The 21213-nt window shown below is 42.6% G+C and overlaps 1 protein-coding gene across 1 annotated transcript in view; it reads right to left on the bottom strand.

Moving 5' to 3' along the window:
- Positions 1 to 21213, bottom strand: part of AHI1 (Abelson helper integration site 1) — a 2471520-nt gene that overhangs the window by 1347811 nt on the left and 1102496 nt on the right. The window contains exon 12 of the mRNA XM_044087109.1: positions 16166 to 16395. Within this exon, the coding sequence (XP_043943044.1) occupies positions 16166 to 16395 (230 nt within the window). The remainder of the gene's footprint in view (positions 1 to 16165; positions 16396 to 21213) is intronic.

Genomic DNA, 21213 nt, shown 5'->3' on the forward strand with positions numbered 1-21213 from the left:
TGCAGAAATCACAGGTAATCTATAAACATGCATTATACAATACTAAATACACATGTATATACAATCAAGTCCACGTTGCTGTGTATTTCACACTAGGCTTAGAAACTCATCCATATCATGTGACATAAAACTGGGGATTAGATTTAGCAACTGGAACCGTTTCTGTAAAAATGGTTGACCTGTGGACAGTCCGAATCACTTTCTGGAACAGAATCAGACTTTTGAACGCATTCTGGTCTAGAAACAGTGTCTGACTCATTCTTTGACTTAGAGTTTGCATCACAGATACAATGTTGTAACTGCAATAATAATGATTCTGGTACAGAAAGATGTCGTCTGTGATTCCTCCTATACTCCACACCCTCAGAATCTACCAAATAGGATCTTGGCTCGACACAAATGCCTGTAATCTGTCCTATTCGATCAAAACCTTTTGTTGTCTGGATTCGTACCATCTCTCCTTCCCTCAGTGGACGAAGTAATCTGCTGGATCTGTCGTGACTAGATTTCTGGACAGTACGCTTCTTAAACAATTAAGCCTTGATGGTTTTATTGTTCTTAGGTTTAGGCTGCAACAAACTTGAAGAAATAGGTAATGTAGTTCTAATTTGCTTGGAATGTAGTCTTTTAGCAGGTGAGCCAAGAATATCATCACGGGGTATGTTTCTGAGATTAAGCAATTTCAAGAATGCATCGGTATTGTCATGCTTTGACTTTTCAAGTAATTCCTTTGCAGTCTGTACTGCATATTCAGCTAGACCATTGGATCGAGGATATTCAAGACTATTAGTGATAAGTACAAAGTCCCATTCTTTTGCAAACTTCTGAAACAACTGGCTACTGAACTAAGCACCATTGTCAGAAAAAAGTTTTTGTGGACTACCATGAAATGAGAAATGACATTCCAACTTAGTAATAACAGTAGCTGAGGTTAAGTTTGGTAGTAGATCAATCTCAAACCAATCCGAATAAGAATCTACCAAAATCAAGTAGTATTGACTGTTCCACTCAAAGGTATCAGTTGCTACAGCATACCAAGGTAGTTTAGAAATTGGATTTAGCTGAAGTGGTTCTCTTTGGAAAAGTGGTCTAGTACTATTGCAAACTGAACTGAACAAGAAGAAAGAACTCTATCAATGTCTTTTGATAATGAAGGCCAAAATAATAATTCTCTTGCTCTTCTCTTTGTGGAGGTGGATCCTGGGTGACCACTATGCAAAATCTGAATATATTTTTGTTGCAAGGAAGCAGGAACAACAACTTTAGGACCTCTGAAAAAATGCCATTTTCCATCAACAATTCATCTCTGTAAGGAAAATACGCTTGCACCTCAGGTGATATGCTAGATTGCTTTGATGGCAATCCGACATTAATATAGTGATTAAGCTTCTGTGAAATTGGATCAGTCTGAGTGTGATCTCTTAACTTCTTCAAGTCTAGTGTTGGAAAAATTATGCACTGACATCACATCAAAGTCAAAAAATTTTACATCAAGCTGTTGTGTTGTATTTTTAGGCAATCGGGATAATGTAGCCAGATGGAGTAATTTGCCTTCATTCTTAAACTATTTTTGAGACCCAATGAAAATTGCACTGGTCTGCAGACTACATAGAAAAACAAACGGTAACAGTTCTAGGCCAGATAACATGAAAGTATCACTGGACCTTCAGTCTGAATTTCTTCATCTCCATAAGCAACAAGTCTCACACTGCTGGTTACATTGAGGTGTGGGGTGAGGGGTTTGTTACAGGTGTTCATTAGTTCTCATCCTTGCAAATGTGTCTTCTGATATAACATTAGACTTTGACCCAGTGTCTACTTTGAGCTCTGTGGATTTTCCATAGATCCAGACAGTACAAAACACTTCACTACTTGTTACTAAGTTTATTGCATCAATTCTTTCACCAATCACCGATACATCATCTACACAGGAAGCTAACTGTTTTGGCTTTACTTGGATCAACTTGCTTTTCCGTGCAACCTTTCTTTACAACTATATGAGGCTTACTTGATTTGCAAACTTTTGGAAATTATTCCATTTTTTACTCTTGTGACATTGTTGAGCAAATGTTAAGCATGTCTCTCTTTTAGACTCATGATTCGCACCACAATTGTGATAGTTAACAATAAACTAAATTTGGCTTTGCTGATTCACGTCTGTGTTGCAATGAGCTCGCACTGGAGCTCGCACCTTTCCTGGTACTTTCTTGAAAACTTCATGGCTTCTTTGGAAATCCTGTGGCTGCCACGTGCTTAGGCCTGTTCTTGTTTGCCACATGTTGCATACAATCTAGGTTTACTCTGGAACCAACTGAAACCATGCTCTTGTCACTCACAAGCATACTTGTATGTCTTTCTGTCACCTCATGGATTTGACAAATCTCTCTTGCTTTACTCAATGTTAAATCACTGTCAAGAAGTAAAATCTTTCTCACAGAAGCACTATTAATACCACACACAAGCCTGTCCTTTATCAGCTCATGTTTTAGATCACCTAACCGACACGTTTTTAGCACTGTTTCTCAAGTCAGTTATATAAGCTGCAAATGTTTCCCTGGTCACTGATTTGTTGTGTAAAACAAATGCCTCATTAAAGTAATATTCGTCTGGGGGTTGCACACTTCTCTGAATTTGCACTTCAAATACTCTGGGTCTTCCATTGACTCAGCTTACACAACAGTATGGCGGTCTGCACCTTCTCCTTCATACACTGCTGGTGCATACACAAATGAATGCTCTCTTTCTATGGCCTCAGACCCTGCTAGCTTTGCCCTGGTGCTTGCATCTCTATCTGCATAAGCTACTTGTATGAAAATATTGTACCCTTGCTCAAATATTCTCCAGTTCTTTGCAATATTCTGATCAAACACAAGTGGTAGGGGTTTTCATAATCCTTCTGCCATATTAACACATTCCAGGGAAGGGTCTTGGGAATAACACACACATATGCATAACTTTCTGGCATAAACAATACTTGTCTAATGCTTTCATGCTCTGAACTTTTACTTTTGTTGTGCTTATCAAAACTATGTGAATGAACAAATTCGTAGTACTTTTGAATAACTGGACTTTGCACAATAAATGTCACAGGCTTTTCGATACTTTACTGAACTTTGCACAATAAACTTCTCAGGCTTTTCGATATTTTCGGAATTCTATCGATAAAGGCAGAAATGCTAAGATCATTTATCACCATCACTTGCTAAAGTCATCACTTTAAGAAATATTCAAGAACTTTACTACGGGACTGAGTAATTCATGAGCACTGTAATACTCTTGTAATGTCATCTTTTGCAAGAAAATACCTCTTGTCAGTGTAAGAAACATGTGAAGCAAATGCACAATACAAATAAATTGAACATCTGTTGCACAAAACTCAATAACTTTAGAAGTAATTGCACTTTGAGAATAACTGCATATAGCACACTGAAATGTCTCCCAAGCGGCGGTACCTTGCCAGGCAACTCTTTACAGTACAAAAAGCACTCGTAATGGCGGCACTTTCCGAACAGACACACCCAGCACAAGAACTTTTCAAAATAGCTATACTTTGACTGGATTACACAAAACAGTTGCACTTTGCACACAATGAACTCTTTGAAATACAAGCATAGTAATAAGCACACACTGTAAGCACTTTTACACACTCTGAGATACTTCAAATTACTTCAATTATGCTCTTGATACAATACAAAGTCATAGTTATGTTCAAACACAGCACTTTGCCAAAACACATATACTCACCTTACTTTATTTCTGCTTAATCTGACCTTTTCATTTTCTTATTGTATTTGTTTTGCTTGTTTAAGCCCTTTTTCATGCCCAATGCGCTTCTCTTGTGCTCATTTTACTCTAAACATGCCCAACTTTAAACATACTTATTTTTTGCTTCTTTCTATTAATCGTTTCGAAGCAGGTTTATTTCATACAAAAACATCACTATAGAGACTTACTGACTATAACTTCAGTAACTTGTATACAAACTAGCAACTGCGGTCAAGCATGCTTACTCGCTGGCTGCTTCTATAAAATGGCACTAGGGATTGCATGTGTATGGAATTTATATGTGCACTCATAGCCATGCATGCTTCTTAAAGATAAAGCAGGCACACTTTACACTCTGATCTACAATAACTTTATGTATGCACAAGCATTTTGTAAATTTTTTTTTTAAGCTCAAATTGTCAGCGCAAACATTAATTTTATTGTTGCTATTTTAATGGGGACAACAAGTGGCACTAGTTACGTTTTAACAGTGTGCTGTGATGAAATTCTACTTTACATTTGTTACACGTTACTAATAATGCAACGTGGTTTGCATTTCATAACAGTAGCACAAGAAGGAGCTCAAGACTTAATGCTGGCAATACATTCTCCGTGCAACATCAGTTTAAGCAGGTATTTTAGCAAGACTTCATGCTGACAATACATTCTTTGTTTATGGCTCGTATTCTCTGATTTACTTTCGTACTGTCATGTATTACTGTCAGTTCCGGTATTGAATCTAATGGATTTTAATGCTTACATAGTGTATATGAAGTTTTTAATGGCTGTTTTATCCTACAGACATTGCTCTGGTTTTTATACTGTACTACTCTTAGAACCATACATTTAAAGTTTTACAGATAGAGTTTTGGAATCTATTAATACTGGGGGGGGGGGTCAAAACGACCAGGGTTAAAACATCCTGTACTCAGCATATGACTAGCTAGCCAACTATGTCTCTATTCAAACACTTCTATGCCCTGATCAACATGGCTTCTGAGCACAACAGCAGCATCCAGACACTCATGGCTGATATCTTTATAGCAAAAGATAACACCCAACTTAGCCAGAGCTGTATTTATAGTCCTAACAAAGGTCTTCAGCATGTTTGACCACCTACTCCCTCACACAGCTCTCCAAACACAGAGTATCATTTCCAAAGTTTCACAATGATCCATAACTTCCTTTTCCAATGTACATTCAACAAAAAAAGGGTCTACTTCTTCATCTAGTCAAAGGTGCCCCACAAGAGTCAGTTCTGTTTTGACTACTGTTTTCATCTATATCAATAAACATCCAGCAGACATCTCCAGCTCCCTGTCATAGTCGGCACTGATGAAAATGGTCATTTACATTTCACACACTTCCCCCACTACATTCAAACTCAACTTCAGCAAGAGCTTCTCTCCCTTGCCAACTGCCTAAACTCCTGGAAGTGGCTACTAAGCCCAAATAAAATAAAATTAATTTACACATTTACTGACATTTGTTTACCAATAAAGTACAACCTGGCAAGAACCCATTTTTGGCAGAGGCACAGGGAGAAAAGCTCAGAGACTACAAATTACAAGAGTAGAGCAATATCACTCATGATAAAATATACAATGATAAGAAAAATATCTGAAATAAGAAATAAAAAAAAATATGTAAGATTAAGCAAAATGAGTATTAAAACAAAAGAAATAAAACTGGTAGTATTGATGGCATAAGGTAAATGTGCTGCTTGGATCCCCCAAAAACTCAAAACCTATCCATCAGGCCTCACCATTCTAGACCACAAACATCACTAAACACCAGCATCTCATTCAAAAATCATGGACTCTGGCTAGATCAGATCCTTAAATTCCAACTACATATTTACAATACTAAAGTAAAAATACAACACACCTTCTTCTAGATGTTAAAGATCTCACATTTCATATTTAGATTTGGCAGAGAAATAATAGGAAAAGCCATACTATTAGTACAACTGAAATATGCCCTTAGCTTCGACCTCAAAAGAAAAATCTTATCACTCTCCAAACTACAGCAAACAAAATTACAGTTTATCACTCTATAATCTAGAACAGAACACCACTGTTCTGTTCTCCAAAAGGAAGCTGTGTTGCTAGTGCTAGAAACAGCTCAACTCCTAGTCGCCACCCATAAATCTAAAATGTTATACCAAAACTCCTTCATGTACCTTGCAGGATGTACCACAATCAGACAGACAGAGATCCTACAGTATCAGATCACAACTAGATCACACTACTGTTCTCTTCATGCCACCTTATCCACTAGGAAATACAGTGATGACAATTTATCAATATTCAGACCAAAACCCATGCCAGTGACATTAAGGGACTCAGCTACTCTCCCCCAATTCTGGAAAGACTTCAACCACCACCTATCAAAGGAAGCAGACTGCCACTGCTTACCCAACATAACCTAATTTAAAGCTCAGTAATGCCTATAGCATATTATCACTATCTCTAGTATTCCTATAACAACTTTCTATCCGCCATTGTCCAATCTCAAACCATGCTCAACCTCATTCCTTCTCTCTCTTCATCCCCTCCTCTGTCCACATCTATCACCCCTGCTGTCTATTCCTAATTCTTTTCTTGCATACAGCTCTTCCCATTTCCACCCTTTTCTCACCCTTCTGTAATTATACACTGCATGTGGTTGCATTTCTCTCCAATTCCTTTTTCTTATGCTAACAACCCTTTCAACTAGCACCTCCAATATCTCTATCTCATGAACTAACTATCCCTCACACTACTCATTATTTGCATGGTTTTCTGTATAAAGACAGCTCTACATACATAAACGGTTTGTATCAACATCTTTGCATTTGTTTCAGTCTGTTCTATTTGTAAATCTTTCTTAATTTTTATCATGTAAAAGTTAGTACAGTTGTGTCAGTAAACTTATAATAACCCTCAAAATGCAGGACACTGTTTCAGTGCAATAAAGGCTGTCTATAAGCATATACCAGGACTCGAAATATCCAAACCAATCCAAAGGTCATCAAACCAAGGTATATTTATTACAAAAAGCCCAAAGGCTAAAAACAGAACAAAAACAAAAACAAAACATATAGTTCACTGATTTACAATAACGGCAGATGTTCTAATAGATCACAGTTGAAGTAGCCTGAGCTACATGGGTCCTATCCTCTGCAATAGCTGGTTTAACAGGGGTTTTTGAGCCCTACAGGCACTCCAACTGCCAGGAGTGTTCCATATAAAAGTCAGGAGGAGCACCAATTTATTCAGAACAATTTTTTTTTTGTCTCTGAAGGAGGCGAGAGCCCTGAAAAACTGTGCTAGGAAACAAAGTAGACTACATACAAAAGGATGAAGGATGCATACCCTGGCAACACAACATGAATAGTTAGAAAAAAGTGAGGAAAGATGGTTACTGTAACGATGATCTACTAGGACATCTACTGTTATGACAAGTTTACTTACACAGCTGTACTACATTCCATACATGTATCATCAATGCATTAGCCTAAGCTATATGGGTAGATTACCACAGCTTAGATGGGAATAGAGAAGTGGAAGGAGGAGGCCAATAACAAACTCAGGGAGCTCCAGGATTATGGGCCAAAAAAAATCCTGCTCTGGATTTGGAAAATGAATCCAGTCTGTAGTGCTTTACAAAAGTATGCACACAGAACCACGTTGCTATGTCTAGAGTCTACCCCTTTCCAAAAAGCCACCTAAGAGGCCAATGCCCTTGTTGAATGAGCTAAAACCCAACCCAGAGTGGATTACTATGGTGAGTATAATAAAAAGTAAAGATGTGAGACAACCATCTAGAAATAGTCAGTTTTGTCAGTGGTTGTCCTTTTTCTTACCTTCATAGGAGATGAAAAGCAGGTCAGCTTTGAGTTTTGTCTAGGTAGTATCTGAGCTACCTGTGTGCACCCAGAACATGAAAAAGAAGTTATGTACTCACCATAACGTTCCATCTGAGTAGGTACTTCATTTGTCTGCAACCTGTGGGTATCAGATCCGAACTCGGATCCGAGCCAGCAGCTTTACTAGCTAAAAGATTCGAGCTCCTAGCTCCTCCCCTTTACCCACAATCCCCTGCTGCATGCTGCCTTTCCTCAGATCGAGTTTGCTTAATCCAACAACTAATACCCTCGACAGAGGACCAAAGAAAGCCTAACCTCATGAAACACTCTCAATCATGATCAGGAATCACGATAATGGTTAGGGGGCATGGAGGGGGGGGGGGTCGGTTGCAGACAAATGAAGTACCTACTCAGATGGAATGTTATGGTGAGTACATAACTTCTTTATCTGAAGTAGTTACTTCATTTGCTCTGCAACCTGTGGGACAGAGTCCCCAGCTACCTAAAAACCTTGGGCGGCCTTTAAGGAAGGATATTCCGAAGCACCGCGGAGCCAAAGGAAGCCTTACTCCTGGATATCATATCCAATTTATAATGAGAAATGAATGTATGGGAAGAGGACCACGTAGCTGCTGAATATGTCATCCAGAGGAACCCTGGACCAGAAGGCTGCTGATGTGGCTATGGATCGGGTTGAGTGGGCATGGACTCCGATAGGAGCAGGTTTACCTGAGGATACATACGCATGAATGATGCACTGTGAAATCCAATTTGCTAAGGTAACTTTGTTAATAGCTCGGCCCATAGCAGATTTGGCAAAGGACACAAACAACTGATCAGCCTTGTGAGTATCCTTCGTCCTGTGCAAGTAAAAATGTAGTTGTGTCTATGTACATCCAACTTGTGTAATTTGTATTCCCCTTTGTTCTGAAAGCTGGGAAAGAACACTGGTAAATTAATCAACTGATTAATATTTGACTCTGAAGCCACCTTTGGTAAGAAGGAAGGGTTAGTCCTGAGAGACACTCTATCCTTATGGAAAATTAGATAAGGGGGCTTCATGCAAAGGGCTTGAAGTTCCGAAACCCTCCTGGCTGAAGTAATAGCAACTAGAAAGGCTGTTTTCCATGATAAGAACTTTAATGGAACTGAGGTGGCAGGCTCAAAAGGTGGGCTTGTCAATGCTTGTAAAACTAGAGTTAAGTCTCATGGTGGGACCGCAGTCTTAACTGGTGGTTTCAATAGAGAAATGCCTTTCAAGAAGGTTTTGCATATCTTTGCAGAAGCTAAAGATCCCAGTCCATCTCCCACATGAAAATGGGAAATGGCTGCCAATTGCACTTTAACTGTAGATGCACTTGCTCCCTGATGAAAAATGTGTGACAGAAAATCAAGAACTGCCGGAATAGGAAAGGTAAAGGGATCTAAGCCCTTGTCCTTAGCCCAGATAGAAAAACGCTTCCATTTACTACTGTAAATTTTGCTGGTAGCAGGCTTGTGAGCCGCTACCAGAATAGCCTTTACTGGTGATGAGATGCCGGGAGTCCTTGCCATCAGTGGAACTGGATCAACCACGCTGCGAGCTTGAGGTTTACCAGGTTCGGAGGTTGCAATCCCGCAGGATGCGAAATCAGATCCGGAATGGGATCTAAGATCCATGGAGGAACTACACTGTGAGACCGCAAATATGGGAACCAGATCTGGCGAGGCCAGAATGGGGCTATGAGGATAATACTGCTCCCCAACCGACGCGCTTTCTGAATGAACTTCTTCATAAGAGGAAGGGGGGGATAAGCATAGAGGTGACCGGGTGGCCAAGCATGAACCAGAGGGTCTCTGGGGCTCTCCCCCCTGGTGGGGGAAGTATCGCGAAAAACTCGCTGCACTTTGTGTTTGACGGAGAAGCGAAAAGATCGCAGCAAGGTAGACCCCATTTGAGGAAGATCTGTTTTGCAACTGATGGTATGAGAGACAACTCATACAGTGTGAGGATCACACGACTCAGTTTGTCCGCCAGAATGTTGGACCGACCCGGAATGTGCGTTGCTACCAGAAAGCGGTTGGTGGATATCGCCCACTCCCAAACTCTCATAGCCTCCCGACAAAGGGGATAAGATCTGATTCCTCCCTGTTTGTTTATGTACCAGACTACTGCCATGTTGTCTGTTTGAACTGCAATAGTCCCTAGAGGAAGAAGGCCGTGGAGAGCTTGCAACGCCAGAAACACTGTCCTCATCTCTCGGACATTGATATGCAAAGTGGTCTCTAAGGGGGTCCACGTGCCTTGGACGGTTCTGCCCGAACAATGCCCCCCCACCTGAGGCGAGAAGCATCCGTGGTCAACGTGGCTTGGGGCGGGGGTATTACGAAGGGTCTCCCTTCTCGCAGCTCTCGTGAGTGAAGCCACCAGAGGAGGGAGTCCCTGCAAACCCTGCTCAGTGGAACAGGGGTGTTCAACGGATGTAGCAACAGAGACCATTGGACTTGGAGGGTCCATTGCAGAATCCTCATTCGTAGATGTGCATGTAGACAAAGACTGATTGCCACCGCCATAGACCCTAGTGCTCTCAGGACTAACTCTGCTGAAGGAACCGGGTTCTGAAGGAGGGCTAATACCTGATACGACAAGCTGTTCACCCTGTCCTGAGTTAGTAGGGCTTGAGAGATGCGAGTGTCCAATTTGGCCCCTATAAATTTCAGAACCTGCAAAGGATTAAGAAAGGTCTTTTGAAGGTGTACCGAGATGCCCAAACTCTGGGCAAGAGTTAGAGCATAATCCCTGGCAACACACAGTTGATGCCTGATGCCTGTTGGAGGCGGTGAGGAGCCAGTCGTCCAGGTATGGAAAGACCTGAATGCCCTGGAGTCTCAGGTGGGCTGCAAACACTGCCATGACTTTGGTGAACACCCTGGGGGCTGAGGTGAGGCCGAACGGAAGAACCCTGAATTGATAATGACTGGCTCCCAGCCGGAAGCGGAGAAACCGCCTGGATCGTCTGTCCATCAAAATGTGGTAGTACGCATCCTTGAGGTCTATGGAGCACATCCAGTCGTTCTCCGGAAGGTGGGGAAGAATTGATTGAGGAGTGACCATTTGGAATTTCTCTTTGGGAATGAACAGGTTCAGGGAAGAGAGCTCTAGAATCGGTCTTAAGTCCCCCGTCTTTTTTGGCACCAAAAAGAACCTGGAGTAATAGCCCAATCCGAACTGGCCTGGGGGGACGCGCTGGATGGCTCTTTTTTCTAGTAGCTTCGAAATATCTGAAGCTGCCACCTCCCTTTGATCGGGTGGGACAACCGGGGAGGCGCTTCATGGGAGGGGGAAGATTTAGAAAGGGGATGGAATAACCTCTGGATATGATTCGGAGCACCCATCGATCCGTCGTGATGGACTCCCAATTTAGTAGGTGCTCCGACACATGCCCCCCGACTGCCTCCAGAGAGGGACAGTCGGGTAAGCCGTCAGGGCTGTTGCGCGGGTCTATCTGAGAACAGTTCTCTAGACCCGAAATTACATGGCCCCCCTCTGCCTCTGGGCCGGCATCCACCTTGTCCTCCTCTGCCACTGAAGGACGAGGGGTCTAAAGCTGGACGGGACTGCTGAGACTTCCGGAACCACATCTTTTGTCCCCTCTGATTCCTTGAAAAGGATCGTTGGGGATTAGAGAAGCAGACTCCGACGGCAGACAGTGTCTTCCCGTCCTTCTCGCTTTGGACCAGCGTCTCGCGTACGGTCTTGCCAAAGAGTGAAGAACTGTCAAAGGGCGCATTCGTGAAGGATGCCTTAAAGGTTTCCGCGAAATCGCAAAGGCGGAACCAGGCATGATGCCGCAAGACGAACCCGGCTCCGCTAGCTCTAGCAGCTCCCTCCGTAGCATGGGAGAGTAGCCACATAGACGTGTTCGAGATAGACTTCAGAGTGGTCATACGAGTCAAGAAAGTCTTCTTATCCTCGACCGTCATGGACTCCGGGGGAGCTGCAGCGTATTCCTTTATTAGGTCTCGCTGTAGCCTGATAATGTGTGCCATGTAGTTCAGCGCCCTTACAGAGAAGGTGGCTGAAGCAAACATCCACTTCCCAATGCGGTCCAACACCAGAGATTCCTTATCCGGAGGGTGGACCGAGGAACTCTCCTGCGCGAGTTCCTTCTTCGTGGCAGCCGCCACCAACATGGCATCCACAGGTGAACCCTTAGACCAGGCCTGCCTATCAGAGGGAGGGCTAAGAATTTTGTCTGGCCATCTTGGAATTGGCTCCACGGTGTCGGGCTCCTTCCACACCCTGGTAGTAATTAAGTCTACCAGGGGGTCAGCCAGAGGGGACACCCAGGAGGTAGACGGGCCTGCCTCAAATGCCTCCAGAAACACGGACTCGTCCGAGGAAGGTTTTTGGGCAGACCACCCCCCTCTAATTCGCAACATTTCCACGATGTCTCCAAAGGAGACATCCTCAGGGGGTGACCTTGGGGAACCTTCCCCTTCATCCAAATCCATGTCTGTCGTGAGGGACTCAGGGGAGTCCAGGTGCCTCCTTTTACAGTTCCGTTTGCGAGGAACCTCCTCGGTGGGACTATCCGAGGAGGGCTCACCTACGGGGTCCTATTCCTCTAAGGGAACTAACTGGAGGGTTTGAGCAGGCTGTCCCAGTGGTCGGATGACTGAGGATAGACCCAAATGCATAGGGGGAGCGGGAGGATCCAACGCTCAGACCGGGGATCCGGAAGACCTCGAAAGAACCCTCTCCACTACCTCAAAAGCCGAAGGCGAGCCACTTTCCCCAGGCTCTGAAAGCAGTCTCCTCGGCTCCGAAGCAGGGATAGGTGTCGGAGCCGAAGCAGTCGGATCCGAGAGGGAAGTGTGCTCCGACCTACAGGGCGCCGAAGACACACCAACCACCATGGATCCGACGCTTGGCTCTCGGCCCCGAGAGCTAGGATCCGACACGCTCGAGGGTACTGTCGGCGTCGAAGCTACCGGAGCTATCAGCGCTGACAAATCCCCAGCTCTGAAAGGGCCCGGATCCGATGACTCCAAAACCCGAAAACGGGTTGGAGAAGGAGTGATCGGAGCAAAAAGGGGGACTGCACTCCCCCCTGAGGGGGGAAGGCAGGAGCACCCCCATCTGCATCTGAGTCTTCAGAAATTGACGCATCATCCGATCCATGTCCACGTCGGTGAGGCTTCTCGTAGACCTAGAAGACGTCATCGACGCAGGCCAGGAGGGCCGCCTCGACGACCTCGAGGGAGACCGGTACTCCTCCTCCGGCTCCGGCGAGAAACAAGGTGAACGGAGCCGAGAGGGAGAGGATTCAGAGGACCTCATGGAGGGACTAGAGACTTTAGATGGCAGGGCTGAGGGATGAGTCTCAGCCCGCCTTTTATGACTCTTGTGCTTCTCCTTTTCCTTATGCCTCTTCTCTCTAGAAGAGCAGACGAGTCCCCTGAACTCTGCGCAGCAGAGGGAGGTTGAGTCCCAGGCAGAGTGGGGGGACCTAAAGGTACCGGGGCTGCGGTAGCAGCCTGTGCCTTAGAGGGAGAGGAAGAAGTGTCCTGCGGTAACAAGCCCGCCAGGATCAACTTGTTCTTCCTATCCCTGATGGCCCGGGGGTTAAACGCTGCACATATCTGGCAGCTAGTGGATAAGTGGGCCACTCCCAGACACAAAACGCACTGAGTGTGGCCATCAGCCGGGGAAAGCTTATGGCCACACTCAGTGCACTTAGAAAAGACGGCTTTGGGCCCTTCAGCCATCACAGTAACACACCCAGACACTATAGGGGAGGGATAAAAAACAACGACTATAAACTAAAAGTTACCACAAAAAAATAAAACTAAGGCTTTAACTCGACGAAAGGGAGCTAAACCACTCACACACTAACAAAAATTAAACTTTTGTCTAACTTTTGACAAGATACACTGAAACGATCTCACCCAAGCCTAAGGAGCTCTTTACTAGTAGCTACTTTCAGCCGCGGCAAACTCGATCTGAGGAAAGGCAGCATGCAGCAGGGGATTATGGGTAAAGGGGAGGAGCTAGGAGCTTGGATCTTTTAGCTAGTAAAGCTGCCGGCTCGGATCCGAGTTCGGATCCGATACCCACAGGTTGCAGAGCAAATGAAGTAACTACTTCAGATGAATCATTTCACTCTTGTTCTTTGGTTCAGTAAAGAAGACTGGGAGATGAATAGTATGGCTTAAAGTAAACTCTTGAGACTACTTTAGGCATAAATGTAGGACTTGTTTTCAAAGAAACCCTATCCTTATGAAAAATGAGGTATGGCTGACTCGACATAAGTGCTTGTAATTCAGATACTTGCCTAGGAGATGTCAGAGCAATAATAAAACAGTCTTCTGTATTAAGAACCTCAAATCAGCCTTTTAAGCTTGTTCAAATGGACACAAAGTACGACTCTGAAACAAAAATTGAAATACCTCAGAAAATACCATCAAATACAACTCCTTCTGCTATCACTAGGGAACATGTTCTTAATGTTTTCTCTAAGGACAAGAACACTGCATCAGTGGGCCCAGTCAATATCCCAGGATGCATTCTAAACAGCATGAAACATGATCTATCAGGACCTCTGGAATTGCTATTTAACTGTGGCCTCCAGACAGGCTTCATGCCTCATGAATGGAGAACAGCAACAGTCATCACTCTACACAAAGGTGATTCATCTATAGATCCTGGAAACTACAGACTCATAAGCCTCACTAATCTTATATGTAAAGCCACGGAGAGAATTATAATGGAAATGATCAACAGTGATACAGTAAATCTCCAAACACTGGACCCAACCCAGTTTGGTTTCGTCAAGGGCAGGCCATGACTACTCAACCTGATGGACTTCTTTGAGAAGGTCACCAAAGCAATGGATGAGGGCAAAATGCTCCACACTGCCCACCTTGTCCTGGAAAAGGCATTTGAGACAATATCCCACTCCGGCATTGTTGACAAACTCAAGAGGTTAGGTACAAACCTGTTTGTCACCCGGTGGACAGCCAACTGGCTCACACATAAGACCCAGGAAGCTGGAATTGGGAAGTCCATCTCTACAAAGAGGCCAGTCACAAGTGGAGTCCCTCAGGGATCAGTTCTTCGACCACTCCTTTTTGGCATTTACTTCTCTGAAGTCAGTGTCAATGTTAATGGTCTCTGGCTGATTAAATTTGCAGATGATTGCAAATTAGGAATTGTCATTGAATCCCACACTGACACAAATATTCTCCAGAATGGGCTGACAAAGACAAACAACTGGTGTCAGAGCCATGGAGTAAAACTAAATGCCAAGAAATGCGTAACAGTATCCTTAGGGAAGTCATCAACCCCTGGTAACTATCATACAGACAACACACCCCTTAGAGTTGACCCAGTAGTCAGGGACTTAGGGACAAACACAGACAGTAATCTAGTCTTTGACCATTGCATGTCTAAAGTAGTCAGGAAATCATTCTATGTTGCGTAAATTATAAACAAATGTATGGCATCTAGGTCCAAGAAAGTCATTGTTCCACTGTATTTGGAATGTATTAGATCTATCACAGAGTACAATGCCCCCCCTTTGGTATATACCTAACCAGGTATATCCAACAACTGGAATGTCCACAGAATCTCCCTCACTAAAAGAATACAGGGCATAAGTAAAATCTCTCAGGCACACTGCCTCAAGGCCATATTCCTGTATTCTGCCTCCTACAAAGTTTTGAGGGGAGATCTAAGCCTGGCATATAAGGTATTGTCAGACCCCATACTGATGGACTCCTGCATATCCACAAAATAAACAGCACCAGAATTACCCATTCTAAGTCTTAAACCTTGCCTGTGATATAAATAGGACTTGTTGGAGAGATAGGTATGTATCCCAGAGACTACCCCATCTCTGAAACAGGCTTTCCATCCAGGTGAACAGAATTCCTTCCTAACCCAATTCAAGTGTAACTTGGACAACTGGATGGGGAACAAGATCCCTTGTTTGGCAACTATGTCTCTAATGGACACAAGCAACCTATACATGGTTCACTTCCCAGGCCCCTGCTTGCAAATGTTTCATCTCCCAAGACCCTGCTTACACTTATCAAGAGTACCAAAACTTGTCAGAGATTTGGGATTCATGGCTAGGCTTAAAAAGCCCCTTGTGGTCATTAACCTAGTAAACATCTATGAACCTATACCAAGGAAGAGTCACTTGTTTCCTAGCTGGGAAAGTATTTAAGAACCCTTTCAAAAACTGTTTAAACTGAAGCACTGTTACAAAGAGGGGGATCTAATGGCAGACAAGGAGAGATGGCTGCAAATGTACCTTAACAGAGGAGTACAACATGCCATTGGACAATAACCCATACAAATAATCAAAAACCAGGGGCAACTGGGCCTGGAAAGTATCCTGGTTCTTTTGTAAAGAGAACTAATTGCAAATTATCAAGATTGCAACTGTTGTTACTTAAACCAATCAATAACACACTACAAAAGCAAGGTACTGAAATCAAAGGCTCATGCTATTACCAAAGGCATTATGAGCAGTGTTGTACTTCATCTTACAGTGAACTTACCTTCTGCATCAAAACAAAGTGCATTTATGAAGCTTTTATGACCTGCAATCTCTTGCAGTAACTGGCCATGAATATCTTTCACACTGACATTCCAAACTCTAATCACACTGTCATAACAGCCTGTCACCACAAGATATTCAGCGAAAGGATGGTATCTAGCAGCATAGACAAATGACGGATGTGGAAGAACCTTATCTGAACGATTATCGTGAAGTCCAGGTTTCCACAATCTGAAGGCATAACAAGAAATTAAGCCTGATATGTTAGTAAACAGGCAGTCAATTAATTCACAATTAATATATTTTTCAAATCTGTTGCACATTCTGTTACACATTTGTATGTTTTATGTAATCACAATGCAATCATGCTAAGCCAAGCATACATTTCTAAAGTTTACAGAAATAGGATGCAGCACTGTGGTACAGGAAATCGATGCAGTTCTACCAAAGTTTTAGCAAAACTTCATGTTTCCTTTAACAATTACTTTAAAAATTTAAAATGTTTTATTTTGAAGCTACTAATATAATTGTAACAATTTTCTGGACTTCTTTAAAGTAACTCAGTCAAGTATAAGATTAAGTCTATTACTGGCCCATTTTTTTCTATTGCACTTTATTTGGTCCCCTAAGTAATTAAAAATCCCAAACAGGAATAGGTAGCAGTGATCTGAAACTCTACGGTCGGGCTACTTAGAGGGGGTATCACATTACTCCATATTACTCCAGTTCCTTGTGAGCTTCACTGAGGGACTACTCATCAGCACTTTATTTATTATGGTTATAATCTTTGTTGATCTAGTACAATGGGACATTGGTCCATCCATCTGTAACATCTTTGTATACGACATCAGTTACCACATTTTTTGAGCTCAGCCACCTAGGGGCTGCTGGCACTGCAGAAGTGTGATCTGAATCTTTTGGCTTTTGGGCCTTTTCTTACCAAAGGTCACACATTTGGAACAGGCTACATGCATCAATGAGGGAGTCCTCCACTGTGAGTGGTTCAGGTGCTGCTTACAGCATTATCCTTATGACCTATTAGATTTGTCACAGTATTTCTTGCTTTTAATCAGGCACTTTAAGACAAACTACTTTGTACAAAGTTAGTTTTTGTCTATGGTTCTTGCATGTTTATATGTACTTATTATTTTTAAGTGTTTTTTATCCCACTGCCTTTTTTGTATTTGTGCTTAGGATTAAGCTAGTTAATAAATATGCACTTGAGCTTGCTATCCTACATCCCCCTAACTTTAGAGCATGCAGTTATTCAACTTGTGTCAGATGTTAGGGGTGAGTAGTAATTCTCACAGTCTGTCCCACAGCATCTGATCAGACAGGTTTTCTTCTGTATCCCTTGTTGACTGTTAAGCTGAAAAAGTAGAGATGTGACAGGAAGTCATCATAAAACTAATTGGCTGAAATCAATCATGGTTCTCTAGTAATTTATAACATATGGGTATTGGCCTTGCAAAACAGACATGCCAATCTACTCAAGTTTTTCTACCAATGCATAATTCCTCCCTGCAAGCCTCTTACCGGCAGACTGAGATCAAGGTTTCAGGTTTGTAAAATATTTGTCAGGGCTCTGTAGGTCACCATGGACAAAACGTCACTTCAAGTATTGCTAGCTAGTAGGTCAAACCAGATTTTTCCTTTTAAGCAAGAATACCCTACCTTTTAAAGTTTGCCTTGGTCAATTCAGAACTTTATGTTCCACTCTCTCTCATAAAATGTTAAGCTATTCATTTAACTTTATATACTGCCTCGGTCCTTTTTGCATATAGTAGACCAATTACATTTTTCAATCCCAGTTAAGTGGGAAATACCCATAAGACTAATTTCAGGTGAATCTCAGGAACTTTGGCATAGTTACATGGTATGCTCAAAACAGGAAAACATCTAACTAGAGACAGAAAGAATCAAACAAATGAAGTGTAGGATGTAGATTATCTGCAGCTTGCTACCTTACTCAGAAAGCTGTACTGAAAGTCATTAGAACATAAACTATAAATACATACAAGTAGACCACTCGGTAGTTATGTTATTATAATAAATGAAGCATGTGTGAAAAGCATCCCAGCAAACAAGCACAATCCTGTTTTGGCAATAACATAGGGTCTTGACAGAAGTGTAGCTAGGGTGGGCCACTGGAGGCAGCCACTCCAGGTGTAATGTGACAGGTACCTGCATTTCTGAATGCTGGTATGGGAATGAATTCTGAATTTTTTTTTTTTTTTTTTGCTATCAAAGTTCTTAAAAGTAAAAGACCAACAACCTCCCCCCCCCTCCACTTTTTTTTTCCTTCTCATTTTTTATTGAGGAGTACAGAGAACCCAGCACTCCTTAGAAAAGAGGTAAGGAGTGCCAGATTGGACAAGGACCTTTTTTATTCAAACATACAGAACATTATATTCTTAAAGTTGCAGAAAGCATTGTTAAGAACCAAGCCAACATGGGAATGGAAAAAGGGATAATTGCAAGTAAGGGCACAGAAAATAGGCGAGAGGGGGCTGGAATTTACTGGGGAAAAATGTCAAAGGAATCAAGGCACTGGACGCAAATAACTACAAAGAGAATGGTAATAGAGTGGCATGAGGCCAAGAAGAAGAAGTTGTTTGGACTGCAGTTTAGATACTGCCTTCACTATCAGGGATTGATATCAAGAGTATAGGCACAGACAAATGGATAGGAGAGTCCTAAGTACTTTAGTAGCATTTTTGGTTGAATCTAGAATGGAAGCTGCTGTTAAAAGAGAGATAAATACTGGGGTATATAAAATATTGCATGATAAGGTATGGCTATGTAAAATATTACCACAATGATAGATGTTCTTCTCTTCACTGTTACAGTATTCTTAACATATGGGGATTCCCTGCCTTGTGCGGCCCGACGTCCAGCCAGTATACCAAAGCCTTTTACTACCTAAGGTATGTAGTACATCACATGTATGCTCGTCATGTACGTAGGGCATAAAAGCAACATCTGGATATAGCATCTGTGACTCCCCTGCACTGGTCCAGTAATCAAGTAGCCTCAATCCTCACCACTAGCACCAGTGAGGTACGTGCACATTAGGAGGATTACAAGTACATGCACAGTAAAGCACAATTTCCCTTAATAGCACACAGAGATCACAGTCAGTCCGGGGCTGGTTTCACCCTCTTTCTCCAGATCCCCAAAAAAACTCCCCACTAGCACAGCTATAGAGTTGAGTCCTTAGCCAGGGTTCCAAGCCAGGTCCTTCCAGCACTCTCTGTGTCCAACCAGTGCTTCGTGCCCTGCCCAGTAGCTCACACACACACACACACACACACACAGGCTGGCACAGGTTTACTAGCCATCCCCTCTTCTGCCCAGACCATAAGGTAGTTATCACTCCCACCAGAACCCCTTATCAGCTACTTTAAGGTCCTTCCCAAAGGATGACAAATCTTACTGTGTAATCTTAGAATTATGCAAATGGTAAGTGTGACCAAGACTTGCAAGACTATTTAAGATTGGCCTGTACAGTGCCACCAAATACATATACAAGTACTCTAAGAGCTTAAATATCTCTAAACAAACCAGCCACAATTAAATGGTTTAAATATATTTAATAATAAATAAGAAAAGAACAAGACACTATTCAATAACTCAGCACAGTGACTGCAAAGCTCAGAATCACAGGAAATATTTTAAAAGAACATTGCAGGACAGTCTCAAATAAATACAGAAAATATCTAAAAAAGAAGTTATGTTTTACCATAATGTTCCATCTGTGTTGTTGATCTTCTTCCATTCATCACGGATGGGAAGTCGGTTCCATCCTCGGAACTGAGCCGGCCTTATATCAAGCTTGTGCTAGCCAAAAACTCTCGAGCTAAGCTTTTACCCATGGTACCCTTCTTCCTGTTACCTCAGATCGAGTTTGCCCTTTATCAGTACAGCAGAGGCAGTTTCTGCACAACTGCCCTAACTCAGCACTTGGACCCAAAGTATCCCCCAGGAGCCTTTGGAGGGGGACGGAGGGTGGGACGTGATGAATGGATGAAGATCAACAACACAGATGGAACGTTATGGTAAGACATAACTTCTTTATCTGATGTTGTTAATCTACAACCCATTCATCACTGATGGGACAGAGTCCCCAGCTACCTTTTGTTTCTTGGGTGGCCCTCATGGAGGAATATTCCTGAGCACCATAGAGTCAAAGGACGCTCTTCCCCTGGAGACCAGATCCAGTTTGTAATGAGTAGTAAACGTATGAGGAGAAGCCCATGTTGCTACTGCACAGACGTCGCCCAATGAGGTTCTAGAATGGAAGGTTACAGAAGTTGCCATCGACCTGGTAGAGTGAGCTTTGATTTTCTGTGGTACAGGCTTTTTTCTCATGATGGTAAATGTAAAGTATGCAATCTCTAAGCCATTTAGATAAGGTCACTTTAGAAACAGAATTTCCCATTTTAGGGCCAGAAAAGGAAATGAATAGTTGGTCTGATTTACGCATCATCTTAGTCCTATCCAGTTAAAATCTCAATTGTCTGTGTACATCCAATGAATGCAGACTGTATTCCCCTTTGTTAGTAAAATTTGGGAAAAATACTGGAAGGTCAACAGATTGATTAATGGAGAAATCCAAAATGACTTTGGGAAGAAAGGTAGGGTTCGTCCGGAGTGATACTCTGTTCTTGTGAAAGAGAAGATAGGGCCGATTAGTGCATAGAGCATGTAGCTCTGAAATACGTCTAGCTGACATGATGGCGACCAGAAAAAGAGACTTCCATTATAAGAATTTGATGTCACATTTTGCTGCAGGCTCGAAAGGAGGTTGAGTCAATAACTGAAGGACTAAAGTGAGGTTCAATGTTTCAATAGGCTGTTTGACTGGAGGTCTGATGTGAGACATTCCTTTTAGAAAGGTTTTGCATAACCGGTGAGTAATCAAGGGATAGTTTCCAAAACCATTATGAAAGTTTGAAAAAGCAGCTAGATGAACTCATATGGTAGAGGCTGCAGATCCATTTTCGAAACATTTTGATAAATAGTGAAGGACTACAGTAACTGGAACCG

This window comes from Protopterus annectens, chromosome 1.part1 (assembly GCF_019279795.1).
Source record: "Protopterus annectens isolate FY-2018-M chromosome 1.part1, PAN1.0, whole genome shotgun sequence".
In the NCBI taxonomy this organism is placed as follows: domain Eukaryota; kingdom Metazoa; phylum Chordata; order Ceratodontiformes; family Protopteridae; genus Protopterus; species Protopterus annectens.